This window comes from Stegodyphus dumicola, chromosome 6 (assembly GCF_044657685.1).
Source record: "Stegodyphus dumicola isolate Sdum_Otavi_A_Nest chromosome 6, ASM4465768v1".
Taxonomy (NCBI): domain Eukaryota; kingdom Metazoa; phylum Arthropoda; class Arachnida; order Araneae; family Eresidae; genus Stegodyphus; species Stegodyphus dumicola.
In genome coordinates this window covers 50980711-50996952 of record NC_140773.1, presented here as the reverse complement: position 1 = coordinate 50996952, position 16242 = coordinate 50980711, and the positions used below count along the sequence as shown (strand labels likewise).

General features: G+C 31.5%; 2 protein-coding genes across 4 annotated transcripts in view; one reads left to right on the top strand and one right to left on the bottom strand.

Annotated features, from left to right (window-relative positions):
• The window catches only part of LOC118202857 (mitogen-activated protein kinase kinase kinase kinase 5-like), an 82157-nt gene extending 78928 nt beyond the window's left edge, over positions 1-3229 (bottom strand). The window contains exon 1 of the mRNA XM_085818310.1: positions 2978-3229. Coding sequence (XP_085674436.1) covers positions 2978-3082 — 105 coding nt within the window. The 5' untranslated portion in view covers positions 3083-3229. The remainder of the gene's footprint in view (positions 1-2977) is intronic.
• Positions 3230-3340: 111 nt separating this feature from the next.
• Adck1 (aarF domain containing kinase 1) overlaps positions 3341-16242 on the top strand; it is a 57419-nt gene continuing 44517 nt past the window's right edge. Inside the window, exons 1-3 of one of the 3 annotated variants that reach the window (XM_035375056.2) lie at positions 3341-3475; positions 6821-6961; positions 11979-12062. In XM_035375056.2, coding sequence (XP_035230947.1) covers positions 6830-6961; positions 11979-12062 — 216 coding nt within the window. In that variant the 5' untranslated portion in view covers positions 3341-3475; positions 6821-6829. Of the gene's footprint in view, positions 3476-3818; positions 3981-6820; positions 6962-11978; positions 12063-16242 lie in introns of those variants that run through there. The other 2 variants (XM_085818311.1, XM_085818312.1) reach the window with 2 other exon arrangements.

The following is a 16242-nucleotide window of genomic DNA, read 5'->3' as shown; positions in this document are numbered from 1 at the left end:
AACATTTATTACTTTTTTGAATTTTACTTATTGTATTGAAATTAATATTTCAACGCCGGGCGGGATGTTCGGTGTCTGAAAGAGTATTGCTTGGCAGCATTGTTTTACGCCAAGCAGAGTTTGGCTTTAGTGTAACCCTAAAGTTATTTCGTTTTTGCTTCATTAGTATGAATGATTTCTGACTTGATGTAAGAGCATATGGTTGCTCGCTCTTTAGCTAAGTTACATAGGTAACTATAAGCACATGCGTGTGCTAGTATTCAATAATGTTGTTTTTGTTAAAATAAAATTGTTATTGTTAATATTACAGTCCACTTATTGAAGTTAAGTATCATTAAATAAGTTCGAGCTATCTTCGGCAAGAACACACATATAAAATAAATAAAATATCCAAAAACTTTTACCTCTAAATCATCTATTACATTATACACGTCACCAACGAATTCATACCGCAAGCATTACAAATACTTAGTATCAAATATTTAAATTATTTCCATGCACGTTTACTTCAACTTAAACGTGTACCGAATTCCTACAAACATAAAATTCACAAAATAACTATCATTTAATTAAAATATCACTAAACCATGTACACGCCGACTTATTTTTACTTAAAAAAACATCCCAGAATTGCACAAAAATGGCATTGCGCACACTCTTCACTATATCCATGTACACTGCTTTTTTCTCATAAATTAGAAAAATTTCACGAAAATACATGACAATTTTCTCAATCTTTAAACCCGGTAAAAAGAACATATATGAAATTACCTGATCGCGAAAAAGTAATGAAGATTTCCACATATAAAATAAATAAAATATCCAAAAACTTTTACCTCTAAATCATCTATTACATTATACACGTCACCAACGAATTCATACCGCAACCATTACAAATACTTAGTTTCAGATATTTAAATTATTTCCATGCACATTTACTTCAACTAAAACGTATACCAAATTCCTACAAACATAAAATTCACAAAATAACTATCATTTAATTAAAATATAATTAAATTCAAAAACACTACTTAAAGTATAAATGAGCACATACATTAAATTAATACATACATAAAAACCCATTTTGAATTCACTTTAGTTACGGCCATGGGATCCAAAAATTCACGAACACTGTTTCACACAACACAGAATAAAGCCAAATACAAAATTTCCAGATTTTTTCCCGATTTCCCCCCTTTTTCGATTAAAGAACCGTAATTCGTCCATTAATATCACATGACATATCCCATGATCTCTCATTTCCCTCACACAAAATAATGCGTAACTGAGTACTGCTCACATTATTACCAAAGTGCCAGATAGTAACCTTTATCGCCTCCAAAATGTCGCCAAACTACCAGTTACCATATTGTAAAGATCAACCGCCGGATCCAATTAGAAGATTAAGGAACAACGCAATCTGCAACATTAACTAAAATAGGTAATTAGATCATTTTAGCCAAGTTTAAACTGTCCGTTATACATTAAACACACATGTGTAAACGTATTATGCGCATGCGTAAACGTATTATGCGCATGTGTAAAGGTATTATGTGCATGCGTAAACGCTACATTTACGCATGCGCAGAAAGTTTGTAGCTTTGAGGTCCGGATTATAGATGATTCCAGATTAAAGACTTTGTACTGTACAATAAAATTATTTATTATGTTCAAATAATAAATAATTTAGTAATTATTAGTGAAAAATTTTACAAAATGCATTAAATAGCAGGTCTTTGGTCAACATAATATTGTCGTAATTAGAATACTTTTTTATTATCACAATCACCTTAGTAGAAGCCACCAGATTATCAGAATGTGACAAATTCTGGCAAAAATGCACCTAACATTGCTCAGGCAACTATATTCATACCAATCTCAATACAGTATTTTGCTGCAAAATCAGAACAGGAAGCAGTCACAAGATGCATTTCATTGATAGTCTGTACACAGTGTTAAAGTTGTACACGTCTGATGTTTTTCAAGCAGAAACAGATTGTTATGTACATTGGAAGAACAACAGAACAAAAAATTCCAGAACTATTCCAAAAAAATTACAAATGTTTATTTTTTGTATTAGATAATCCTTATTTAATAATTATAAAATTTGTGTTTCTTTTAATATCTTGATAATGCAACTTAACAATAACTAAAGATAAATTGGAAATTTTCTTAAAATATCACGAAAATCACCAACGTGAACCTGATAAGTAACTTTTACCGTTTTATCTGTAAAAATTCACTAAAGCTGGCAAAGTAGCTGCATTAATATGCAAGTACAGTAACTAGTTAATATAGTTTATGGAATATATGACTTTCATTGTCAATAATGGCAAAAGCATATTTGAGAATCATTTAAATTAGTAGCTGATGTATATCAGATATACTTTCACAATCAGGTAAAATTTCTGAAATTTTTATGCACTCTAGAATGCAATACCTACATGAATTTTTTTTTTTTTTTTTTGGTTGTTGTTATTACTCTGCAAAATGCTCTGATTTTTGCATTTGTAGTAAACATTAAATATGACTGAATTTTGATGATTTAGAATGCTAAAACTGATTAGCAACTGTTGAACTTTTTTTTTTAAAAAAAAAAAAGATGCTTTTGAACCGGATGTCAGAAATTAAACAAGCAGCATTAATTTAAAATGATATTTTATATAAAATTATCTTTTAAAATGTAGATGTCTATAGTCAAAATAAAACTTAATGCATGAAATGCCTAGAGTGGCAGAAATTTTCCTTCTTTAACGCAATCTAAAATATTACCTGAAAAACAGCCCTTTAAATACGGGGAAGAGAATAACAGTATACATTACTTTCTTCGAATGCAGCATGGTATTTCATTAAAAAAAGTGTAAACAATCCTCAATTGGTATCAACTACTGACACAGATAAAATGATTTTTGGAAACTAAATTATATTTTCCCTGAAATATACGATTAATTTTAATACAGAATGGAGAAAAAATAACCTTATATACATCGCCGTAAGTCCCACTTCCAACTCTCTGCACTAGTTCGTAATCATCTTGGGGATTTCGTCGTGAAATGTTTGAATTTGGTGCTGCAGCCATCATCTAGTATCAGCATTACTCTTGTTTATAAAAAAAGTCACAAACGACGCGGATTAATAATTCGATTTAATAGAAACATTACACACTCCACGATTTAAGTTCTTCGATGTCAACTACAAATTTAGTTTTAGGGCAGAGCGCATAAAAACAATAATAATAATAAAAAAAAAAAAAAAAAAAAATGTAACGGTCACGATTATTAAGAAACAGCTGCCGATGTCATAATAATCTATCGCTTCAGAAGCATGCGTAACGCATCGTTGGCTTTTGAGTGCTCCAGATGTTTCTAGACTGACTAATGCAGCTCGTACTCGTTATTATTTTGCAAAATAAACTTATTCTGGAAAATGAAAGTATCGTAGATAAAAGAATCTCGGAAACACTTTTCATTAAGAGGTATTTTCTTCTTCTTTTTTTAATATGATTTTCTTTCCGTGTCTTCACCTGATCCTGTAACAAATGCTAGAAAGAGTTTTAGGCAGTTATTTTTTCTTTAAATCCAGTTATTTAAATTATAAAAAAATTCTTCACGCTTTTTTAATTTATATTATATGTATTCATCTAACTACTATGCAAGTAGTGGTATTATTTATTTAATTTTTTTTTATTGAATAATTTGACATAAACTATAGGCTACTTAGTAAATTTTAGAAGTTATCTATGTCAATAAATTGTCGTAGCGTAATAAAAAATATTTATCGCCTGCAATTATATGATTTTGATATCATTAGGAGCAGGGGAGAACCTTAGAAAAAGGTCTGAGCCACACTTGTTGCTTGTTGATAACTAACTTTACTACCAACACTTGGCAACTAAACAAAGCATAGGAAACGTAATCACAGATCTGGCGTATAATTTGAGAATTTCGTGTCGGTGTGAGGTACTGTACAGTTTCTCTATCGTACGTCCTTCAGTTATTTTATGCATTAAGTTCTTAAATTATATAAATACACATTAAATATACTAGTGGTAAATGAAATGAAAATGTGATCGCATATATAGAAGACTACATTTATTATTTCACTCAAAATGTGTTATGTAAGATGTCAGAAGTTTAAATGTTATTATTCTCCCCCCCCCCATATTAAATTTTCGAAAACAGCCTGAATTTTTATTCCCATTTAGTTTTGTGGTCATTTTCTTTGAGTAATTTTAAGAGAAAATATTTTTACACTTCACTGCTATCTTGAAATGCACTTTTTCTTGACAGCGTGTAATTTTTAGTATAATCTAAGATTTTGCTTGTAATACCTTACCCATCATGTGATATTTATGTATTCTAAGTCAGTATTATTAAAATTGATATAAATATATTATAAAAATATGTCTTCTGAATTGATTGGACTGAATTATTTGCATTATGGCAATGCGTACCAGAGATATCTGCCTAACGAAAGTGTTATTTTTGTGGCGGATATTTTGAAGGAAACTGTCTTGAGAAGTACATGGGAGAAACTACGAAAATTCCCAAGCAAACACTAACCCTTTCCCAGGATTTGAACCTGGTTCGAACTGCTTCTGTGCAGTGATTGGTAAAAGTATAGTTTAGGGTACCCCTTGGCAAAACTTGGCGATTTTTCGCGGTACATGGATATCAGTTTTGAGCATTTCTTTGACTCGTTATTTTGGCTTGCAAAGTGGCGATTTTTGGCACAAAACCAAAATAACAAGACAAACAATTGCACAAACTTGGTATCCATGTGCACATCGACTTATTTTAACTTAAAAAAAAATCCCCGAATTGCACAAAAATGGCATTGCACACTCCTTTGACTTTATCCATGTACATGTCAACCTATTTTCACTTAAAATCCCCGAATTGCACAAAAATGGCATTGCGCACTCTTTTAACTTTATCCATGTACATGTTGACCTATTTTCACTTTAAAAAAAATCCCCGAATTACACAAACTTGCATTGTGCACTCCCTTTACTTTGTCCATGTACACGTCAATATATTTTCACTTAAAAAGTCAAAGGAACACCAAATTCTACAATATAGGCAAACAAAAAATACATAATCTCAATAAAATACATTTTAAACCAAACAAAAAAATAACATAAAAAAGGAAAAACATGTTATACATTTAAGCACTACCGAAAGTAAATATTGACTTACCCTATTTAGAAGTTCCTTCATCTTCAGTCTGTGGCACACAAAACTCCTTAACAGCATCCAAAAACTTCCAAAAATTATCTGAACTCGAATCCGTATATCGACGTCGCCACATAAATTCGCAAAATATGAGTAAAAAAATATCCTTCGTAGTTCCGGACTGTCGGTGACACTTTTTTCGAAAATCTTTCTTCACCACACCCCACATGCCTTCCATATTATTTATATGAGCTCCCGTTTCTGGATCTTTAAACGTGATGGAATGATTTACAGAAAGGTGAACGAACCCATGATCAGAAAGACAATTATACGATTTCCAACAGTCAGATATAATAGTTGTACCTGGCAATATATTTCTTTCAATTACATTCAATAAAGTTTCTTAGCTTCTATCTTCAACTACTTCAAAAAACACCTTCCCGTTGATCGTTCTATTCCACCAAACACCCACTTTCCCACCACTCGTTTACCTCTGGTATAATTTCGCTTTCCAAATTTACTTTCATCTACTTCAACAGTAATTCCCTCACCCCCAATCTTTTCACCTTTCCGAAGACAAATATCCACGTATACATCTCTACAAAAATTCTTCCAATCTGTTACAGTCTTATTATTATTAATATTCAATTCCGTCTTGATGATTTTCGAGTTCGCTTCGTACACCCAGAGCCACGTAAAAATTAAAATATCAATCATACTCAAATGACTTTCTTGAAACAAGGTACCCTTTCTGATCGAACGTTTCACATAGTGAACATTTGAACCTTTCTTCCTACAAACCCATTCAAATCGATCTAAACGGTTTTTACGTTCGACTAGATGCATATCCTTCCTACGTACAGGACACTTATAATGGCTACTAAGTAAACCTTCATTTACGCACCAGTCAATTAAAGCTCTTTTCCCATTTCGCTCCAAATTGTACAAAAACTTCAAATTAATCTTACGACATTCGGCCATTCTACAGTCTAAAAAATCACACACCACAAAAACGCTTACAAAACATCCCATGATTCAAAATTTCCCAGAATCATGCACCCGATTATGTCACAATAGGGTTTCCATACCATTCAACTACTCAGGCTACCATAAATCAAACAACTTGGCAATAAATCAAACAACAACTTCGCCATAATACAAGGGGTACCTTAAAGTCTACTCTACCCCAGAGATTTTATCCCTCAGCCGCTGATGAGCCGATGCGAAGGAATTTTATTAATTTAAATTAAACGTTTAAAATCTTTTCAACTGCAATTACTTAAGGGCATATATTGAAAATTATTTAAAATAAGGTGATTTTATTTTAAATTATTAGATATTTACTACTTTTTAAACATATTTAATTTTAATTTAGAAGTCAAACAACAAAAATCAGCGTTATATTTTCAGATTTTCACAGGACTAGTTTCGATGATTTTACCGAACCATCGAAACTAGTCCTGATGCTGAGTTTTGTTGTTTGACTTCTAAATTAATATTTGTTTGCTGTGTTATTGTATCTTAATTATATTTCATTTTGTTAAAAATTTTATACCTACTGGAATAAATTTACTAAAACTGATTTTTCTGCTTAGCATTGGTTAGTGTGAGGCACTTCTGATTGTTGGAATGGGTTTCTCTTTCAGATACCTTAAATGTTTTATCGAAGAGCTTTTAGATGGGGCATTGGTACAGCTATTTTAAGTGTGTCTTTAGCATCTTTATATAAAAACAAATGGGACGTATCAACAATAGGATTTTTAAGATTTGGTCGAGCTGCTGTTACTGTAAGTACTTTTTATATTTGTCAGTATTTAAAAAAAATCCATAAAATGTTTGTGTGTAATTAAATTGCATAAAGTATTTTTATGCATAAAATCTTCAGCTTGTTTAATTTAATTTAAATGTTGTGTTTTAGATGATTTTGTGTTATAAATTTGTAAAATAATTATGAATAGTATAATTAATTTTCTAATATGCTTTTATTATCAGAAATGTAACAGGTATTGCATCAGTTTCTAAAACTTTTGATCATGACCAAACCATAAATACTATCAAGTCCAAAAAATAAATAAATAAAAAATTAAAATAAAAAACTATGGCACATCACCAAAATTAAGTACATACCTGAAATTAAAGGTAATTTCTTTCTATGAATTTTAAAGTTACATTCATTGCTTGTGAAATTAATCTTAAATTAGACATTAATTTTATTAAATTAAAATTTTATTTTATTAAATTTTTAAAAATATTCTGTAGAGGAATTTGTCTATTCTTTCTTCTCTGAAACCTAAACATATTCTATATCATTGAGACACAATAACATGCCAAATAAATACTAATTCAGAATTCAAACAACAAAAATCAGCGTTATATTTACGAAATTTTCACAGGACTAGTTTCGATGGCTTTACCGAACCACCATCCTCAGCTGCAAAACCACAAATGAACAAGATAGGAAATAATGATTAGATAAGATAAGAAAGCCTGGACAAGAATAAGCAAGTGGCGTCATCTGTTGGTGAAACCAGAACTAAAACATAATTTCTTTAACCCCTTCGAGCCGGGTAGCGAAAACGTGCGCTTATCGCGGAGGCCGGCAGTGTCTTCCATGAGCGTCTCTCCAGGGCTGGGGGCTTTTTTGCTACTAAGCCTAAATCCTTGAAATTTCCGAAGTGTCAACGCATTGTTTAATAATGCTCTATAGAGTATTTAAACGGCTTATGCTTTATAAATATTTATATATATATATACTTTAATTACCTTATTTCTTGTTTAAATGCATATTTTACACATTTTATTTTAATTACTCACCATTTTATGACTTTTAACATTATACATCTGAAAACTAAATATATTAATTAAAATTCTCTTTTCGTATGAAAAAATTTAAAACAGGGATCTACACACAGTCCTACGTTACATTCCTTGAACTCGTAATAACTCATTTGCCGTTTTGGAGGATTTTTCCGGGAATGTGAACAAACAATGCATCGTCATCTCATTTTCTAATCAGTCTCTTCTGAACAAAGTTTTGGAAAATGTCTTTCAGTTAATCTTTCAGAATCAATATCAGAATATCAGAATTTCAGAATCAATATCTGAAATATTTTGCATCATTTCTGCTATTTCATGCTCTGTTAAACATTTTCAACGCTTCGACATTGAAACGGTAAAAACAGAAAGAATTCACGTCTAACAAGATCTAATTATTTTCTAAAAACTGAGCTGTAAACGGAAATACTCAACGCTTTAGCTCATATAAAACTTCTACTTACAATAAACAACTACCACGTACGAATAAAGTGCGATTTAAAGAGTCGTCATAAATCACGCCATTCGGAAACTTTTAGTTCCCCGTTTGTTTATATAATCAAAAACACGTGTATGTGAGTCATGCTTCTCTCATTTCGAGTAGAAGGTCTAATGTACATGTATCTGAAACCATATGGACATACAGTGCCATCTTGTGGCAGAAATTATAGTTTGAAAAACGTTCCAAGGTACTGGCAGAAATACGTGACAGTCGGTAGTAAACGCAACAATGCTCTGGCACGCCTGTGTGTCGGCCGGTAAATAAGTGTGTTCGTTGCTGGAACGTATACGTGACAGTCGGCATGAAGGGGTTAAAGACCGAAGGCAAATTTGGATTGGAATTGGGATCGTTAACTAGAACAGAAAGATTTTTATGAATGTGAAATGCCTCTAGAAAATCCAGTTCTCCAATGGAAGATGTTTTTTGAATAATTTTGGCAGCAGAAAAATTAAAAGTGTGATTTTCGGATTAACAATGTTGAGCAACAGAAGACTTCTGTGTTTCCTTTTTTCTAACATATGCCTCATGTTCCTTGATGCGAAATTTTAAGGCTCTCTTAGTTTGGCCAATATAAATTAAACCACACTGGTGTGGTTTAACATTGTAGAGACCACTTTGAAATATCTAGCATTAAAAGTGGTGGAAGAGATACATTCGGTAGGAGTTTAGGATTATTCCTCTAGAAGGGTGATAAACAAGGTTCTGTTTCGACAAAATATAGCTCCACTACTGATAGGGAATAGCATCTAATATTTCTGAAGTTTTACCACAAAAACTCCTGTTTTCAGGGTTGAACTGTTAACCAACAGAGTACCACCTTGGAGTCAGTCTGAGCGTGGAAGGAAATTTTAATACTGGAAAAGACCTTATGGACAGTTTTGATTAGCCTAGCAAGTAGCAGTGCACCTAGGAGTTCTAGTCCAGGTGCGGACAGTTGCTGAATGGGTGTGATTTTGATTTTAGTAACCACAAATTGACTTCATTTCTGTCGTGAAATGTTAATTGAACATAATAGATGACAGCAGTGTAAGCAGATTCCAATGCGTCACTTGGAAATTTTAACATTACAGTGAATCTTAAAATCTTGAAGTTGCTGCAACTTGTCTTTCCATTCTTTAGGAAGTGGGGCATCCCAGTAAAGTTTTAAAAATCGCAACTGCTGATAAAGTATTTTCAACTTGACTGTACACTGTAGAAAAAAAAAAAAAAAAAAAATTGTACAGTTCTATTTCTCTTGTTCTACTGGGTTGATTGATGAAATTCAACTTGCATTTTTCATGTCTCGAAAGCATGACTTAGGATATGTATTAGATTTATATAGAGCTTTGTTCTAATACAGGAATTGTGACTCAAAATCGGACTTTGTCTGAAATGACATGCCAATTTTTTTCCATAGTTCAATTCTACGACTCAAATTATGTCAAGTTTTGTAAAAATCTCATGACTAGTTTTTAAAAAAGTAACTCTCAAAATTTTAGCTCCTCAATGTTAACTGAATTTGATATATATTTATTAATATCTCCTTTTTTTTTATTAAACTTGCTTTACTCCTTTTTCCAGAATTCAAAATTTAGGCTTAATCCAAATATAATTCGCACATTTTTATGATTTATTTTTTAATTTGTATTTTCAAATATTTTTTATAATTTTTAAAAAAACGCCTTTTGTATTATAACCTATAAAATTTATAACATCACCTTAAAGTAGATGTATTTCTAGGCACACCTGCAAAAAATTTGCAGTTTTTTATTCAAAATTTTCAAAGATATATATAAATTTACATATTGGCTTGTTTTGGAATTTGTCATTTTTTTTAAATGATAATAATGCCAAAAGTAGTTTATGCACTTTGTTAAAATTATTTGAAAGTATGAACGATGATTTTTTTCTCCTGCTCTTCTATAATGCAAAAAAGGAAAAGAAAATAGGTTGCTATAAATGAAGAAGTTCATCAAGTAAATTATTCTTTGCTAACTCAAAAAAATGTGGCAAGATATATTTTTGAATTTCTCCATAAATTCCGCACCAAATTTTATAAAATTTAATATTTAGGCATAATTTGAATGGTAGAATCGAAATATGGGAAAAAATTGGCATGTTATTTTAGAAAAAGTCCAATTTTTGTGTCAAAATACCTATATTAGTCATATAAATCTAATATAGTATATTCTAAGTCACACTTTTGAGACATGAAAAACACAATTTGAATTTCATCAGTTGGCCTTGTAGAATTGGAGGTATAGAACTGTCCCCCCCTTTTTTTTTTCTTTTCGCAGTATACATAGCAGTAGTAAGCCAAGAGGGTCAAAGATTTTAGAAGATTGGGAAATGGTTGGGCCCTATTAATAATTTCACATCTGAAATCTATTGAAATGTTAAATAAAAATATGTCTTCTGTAAAGTTCCAAAAGTTTTGACACAATCACTTAAGTGAACCTGATTATCGCTTTCGTCTTGTCCTTCAATGGATACGTTTTCAAGAAGTTCAGAACACCAATTCAGAATTCAAACAACAAAAATCAGTGTTATATTTACAAAATTTTCACAGGACTAGTTTCGATGGTTTTACCGAACCACCATCCTCAGCTGCAAAACCATCATGACGGTTGTTTGACTTCTGAATTGGTATTTATTCGGCGTGTTATTGTGTCTTAATTAAGTTCAGGACAGTTTGGTTCCCATGTCCTAAAATTAAATCTACATTTCTCTAATAATTGTCAAAACGTAGAACATAGATCAAGTGCTTCTTCTTAATTATTTGATCCAGATAAACAATCATCTACAAGGAAGTTGTTTTTAAGAACAGAAGATACATGAAGATGATCCTGTTCTGAATCCAAAGCAATCTGCCACAAACAGCTTGTCGCTAAGAATGGGGCATAATTTATATTATTAAGTAACTGTGCGTAATTTATATGTCTGCATTTTTTAATTAACTGACTCTTTGCAAATGTTGATGCTCATTATCTACTAAAATTTGGTGGTATATTTCTTCTTTGTTAGCAGAAAAAGCTATTTTATATATATGAAACTTAAGAAATATTGAAAATATATCTCATTGTGTTGTGTATCCCTAAAATAGATTTAAAACAAGTACTAAAACTTTTAACATTTTTACTTAACTTTTTTAGCCAAGTTTAATGTTAGTTAATATCAAAGATTTAATTTCATTAGTTGGTTGTTGTAGATATTTTTATCTGAGGAAAAATGTGAAATATTTACATGTTTTGTATTATTTTAATTTTTTTTAATTTTGAATGCTTAACTCTTTTAAGGTATTAAATTGTAATTAAAATTTTCAGATTGATTTTGTTATTATTTTTTAAATTCTTAATTATCAATTCTTTGAGATATTAGAGTATAAATTAAAATTTTTCAAATTGCAGTTTTTCTTAGCACTTGAATATAATTATTTTTGCCTACTGTTCATTTTGAGATTCTTACTTTTCTTTATAAATTTTTTGATGTAAAATATATAATTTATTTAGGTTACAAAAATAGCTGTGGACTATAAATGGTCTTTAAAAGGTTTAGATGTAAACAGTCAGCAGTATGAGCAGTTGAAGTCTGAGGTCAGTTTTCATAGTTTTTCAGTCAATATCAATTTCAGTTTATATTAGAAATATGAATCAATTTTGAGTCGTACTTTAAAAAATTGATAGGAAGCACATCTGATTATATTATAATGACTCTCAGTCTCAGTAAATATTTGTATTTTTCTTATGTCTTAAAAAAAAAAAAAAAAAACATGCTAGGTGTTTTAAATATTTGTGGTACGTTAATACAGTACAAAGTTCAAGATCCAGACATCCAATATCCGGAATGATCTAAAATTCAGGCCTGAAGGTGACCAACACGCAGTTTTTTTTTTTTTTTTTTTAATTTAAATATACTTTACGCATGCGCATTGAATCTTAATTTCACTTTGGCACTAAATAAAATACCTCATTATTGAAGAAGCAATCATTTTAGCTAAAATTTCTATGATCAATCATTTGATTCCATAGCTACATATTTGCTTGGTATACATCTCAAACTGAAACTTTCCATATAGAAATATTGTTGATTTTACACCTTCTAATATTTTATATCCCTGATGCCAAAGTGGTGAAACATTCTTTATTATATTTTGCTTTCATCACTGCATGTTTATTCAAAACGTGACAACTTGAGTAATGGCTCGTGCAGTGATACCTAAGCATTTTTTTTTATATATAATAATAATTTAATAACAAAGCGTATGGGAACCTTTTCTGCTGACATTATAGTTAGCAATGATTACAGATATGGCCACTCCGGATGACAGAATTTAAGGAAGACAAAATTTGAGGAATTTAGAGAAGCACCAAACAACAAAATTAAGGGCTGACAAAATTTTTAGAATTTAGGGAAAGCACTGGGAAACAAAATTCAGCGACAGCAAAAATTTAGAATTTATGGAGGTGCTTGGTAGCAAAATTTAGGACCTGCAGAGACTGCATCAGGCTGTAAGATATCTAGCCCAGGCAGACAAAATCATTTTTTTTTCACATGGAAAGAAGTTTCTGTTAAATTTCTAAGGGCACTCAATGCTTTCCAACATAATTATCTGAAGTCTGTCAGCATCACCAAGTGTAATGTCAATATAAATCTTACAATGCTGTTTGGTATTTCAGTTACTGAAAAACAATTGTTTTATATATCTCTACATGTGTCATTTCTCAAGCTGCCTGGCTGATAATCACATGATAAGGAAAGCAAAAAATAATTAAAAAATTTATTTCTCATATTTGCATCAGAGATATGAGTTATTCAATAATTTAAAATTAGCGATGAACTTTGGTACAATTTTTTGATGTGGTGTGTATGCTATCCAAAAAATATGAAGCTAAAATATTATTGATTATATAGATTTATGCTAATAAATTGTTGTGTTTCTTCAAAATCGATTTGTTTTATTTCATGCCGAAAGGAAATTAAGAATCTGAACACTCCAAATGCTTTATTATGAAAAAATATCTCCTGTGCATATGTGAAACATTAAGCACATGCTAAAATGTGATGCTACTGTTGGAATCTAATTCTTTCTTCCTTTTCAAAGCAATATTTAAACAAATTGCTGGTGATGTGGATATTTGACATCTGAAATTCGAACCTTGTACTAGAATGCAAATTGGTAATGGTACACAAGCATGAATTTAGTTTCTGTGTCTTTATTTATGTAGTAGGTAAGGTATCATTTACTAATTGATGTTCTTTAGAGCTCTGAAATTTAATAAGTAATATGCATCTTTATTACTTTTAAATTAAGTTTCATTAATGTATAAGTATGTGCTTGGCCTTGTTATTAATAGTGTTACATGCATATGGGCTTGTAATGAACTCAATGCACTCAGAACTGATGATAGTGTGATAAGATTTATTTTCCCAAAAGAAACAATTTACAGTTCTGTAGCTTTCCACAAAAGTACTCGTACAGCTCTTCTCAGTATAACAGAGCATAATGAGTAGTCACCATTTCAAAGTACAGAGAATATTAAACACAACACAATGTAATGTAAAGTGCATCTAAAAGATAAAGCTCTCATGGATATCTTAATGCTCTGAATTCAGCTCTGAACTGACAATTAAGAAACTGCTGCTCTCTCCAGTCTTATATATTTTTTCTCCAGCAGCTGAGAAATGTCTAGTACCTTCCAATTCTTGAAATTAATGAAAGGCATATGAGGGCCAGGTGTAATTGCAGTTACATATAGGGTACAATTACAGTACCAATTACACTTATAAAGAGACCGGACCAAAATCGGCAAGTTTCGCGAGTTTTGGCGATAAAAATTAGTTGCCAAAACCATAGCCAACTTGGTGATATCTTGCCAATTACTTCAACGTTAAACAGACTTTATAAAGTATTTCTTCCACGTTCTTAGCATGCCTTCATAGTGCTAGATCAGAATGCTCGACGCGTATTCGAGAGGTCCATGGTTCGATTTCCGGCGCGGGCATTATTAATTTTTCATGTCTCTTGCTTCGAAATAATGTCTCTACAGTGGCGCCCAAACTAAAAGGGTGATGGATAATGATTCTCCACCTCCAGGATTTGGCAATTGGTTCCTAATCCCCAGTCGTCCTTTAAAAGGGGGAGCACATAAGGTATTTTTCCCGCTTTCTGAGCATTCCTTCGTAGTGTGGTAATAAGCACACTGGGCATGTATTCTAGAGGTCCGTGATTCAATTCCCGGCGAGGGTGTTGCTCATTTTTCAAGTCTTCTGCTTCCAATAAACCTAATGTCACTACAACTTACCATTGAGGTAACCCCTTTAATCTTATTTTTCCAGACGAGATTTGTCTCTTTCAAGCATATCATGTTAGATTATACAAAAAAAAAAAAAAAAAAAAAAAAAAAATACAATTTTACATGTAATTTTACTAAAATTATTTTAGGCCCATCTGAACGAGTAAACTTTACTGAATTCAGAGATGATTTTCACTCATCTTTTGTTTATAGAAGTAATTCGTTTCTTGAGGTATTATGTTCATTAGATCAGCATTGGAAAAAATAGTAAAAAAAAAAATTTCATTTGCATAACTGTGAATAATATTTACTCCTGCAATTCTAATAAATTTATATGGTTTCAGTTCCTTAATAGAGTGAGTGTATGATGAAGTGTCCACTGTTGCACTCGATTGTGAGATGGAAGCAAAAGAAGCTCCCAATCCAGTCTCTGATGAAATTCAATCAAAGGATATACCAGTGCTCAGCAAAAAACAGCAGATACCCATATGCTATTGTTACAAATTTTGCATACGTATAAATAGTTTTAGTGAAATTCTATGTGAAATTGTAGTTCTTGTGTGTGTGTGTGTGTTTAATTTAACAAAATGCTTGAAATAGACGTAGCTCTGTCAGAAAAACAAGATTAAAGAGGCAAATCTATTTAACATTGAGTTAAATGGCTACCTCGTTAAATTGGTGAAATATCTCCAAGTTGGCATTGGTTTGGGCGACTCATTTTTATTGCCAAATTTTTGAGTTAAATGGCTATCTCGTTAAATTGGTGAAATATCTCCAAGTTGGCATTGGTTTGGGCGACTAATTTTTATTGCCAAATTTGGGGAGAAATTACCAAAAGTTGGCAACCATTCGGCGACACATTAGTCCAGTCCCTTTATAACTGTAATTGGTATTGTAATCAAATAAATGTAATTGACTCCTAAATGTAATTAAAAATAAGCGTATCTGGTCCTCGTAATGCCTGCTAGTAATTTCAAGAAGAGGAAGGTGCTAGAGATTTCTCAGTGGCCGTGGGAAAATCTATGTAAGACCAGAGAAAGCATCAGTTTCTTAGTTCAGAGCTAAACTGAGATATACATAGCAGCTTTGTTTTTTAGATGTGTTTTACACTGCATTGTTTTAATATTCTATGTAATTTAAAGTGGTGACTGCTGATTATGCTCTGTTATATTATGGAGAGTACTTTTGTGGAAAGCTCCAGAAATGTAAAGTATTACTTTTGGGAAAATAAATGATTACATATGTACATATGTATCTTGTGTAACTCAAAAACGAGTAGCGGTAAACATTGAAATTTTATACACTGACTACCAATAAGTATTTGGACACCTATGCAAATAATGATATCTGCGGTCCCAAGGTACGCCACGGACTTTGCCGGTATATATCGTGTAGGAAACAGCATCGGCTTTAGTCGTATGCAAGATGCCTCGCAGTTCGGAGCTCTCTGATTTCGAGAAAGGTATAATTATCGGGTATC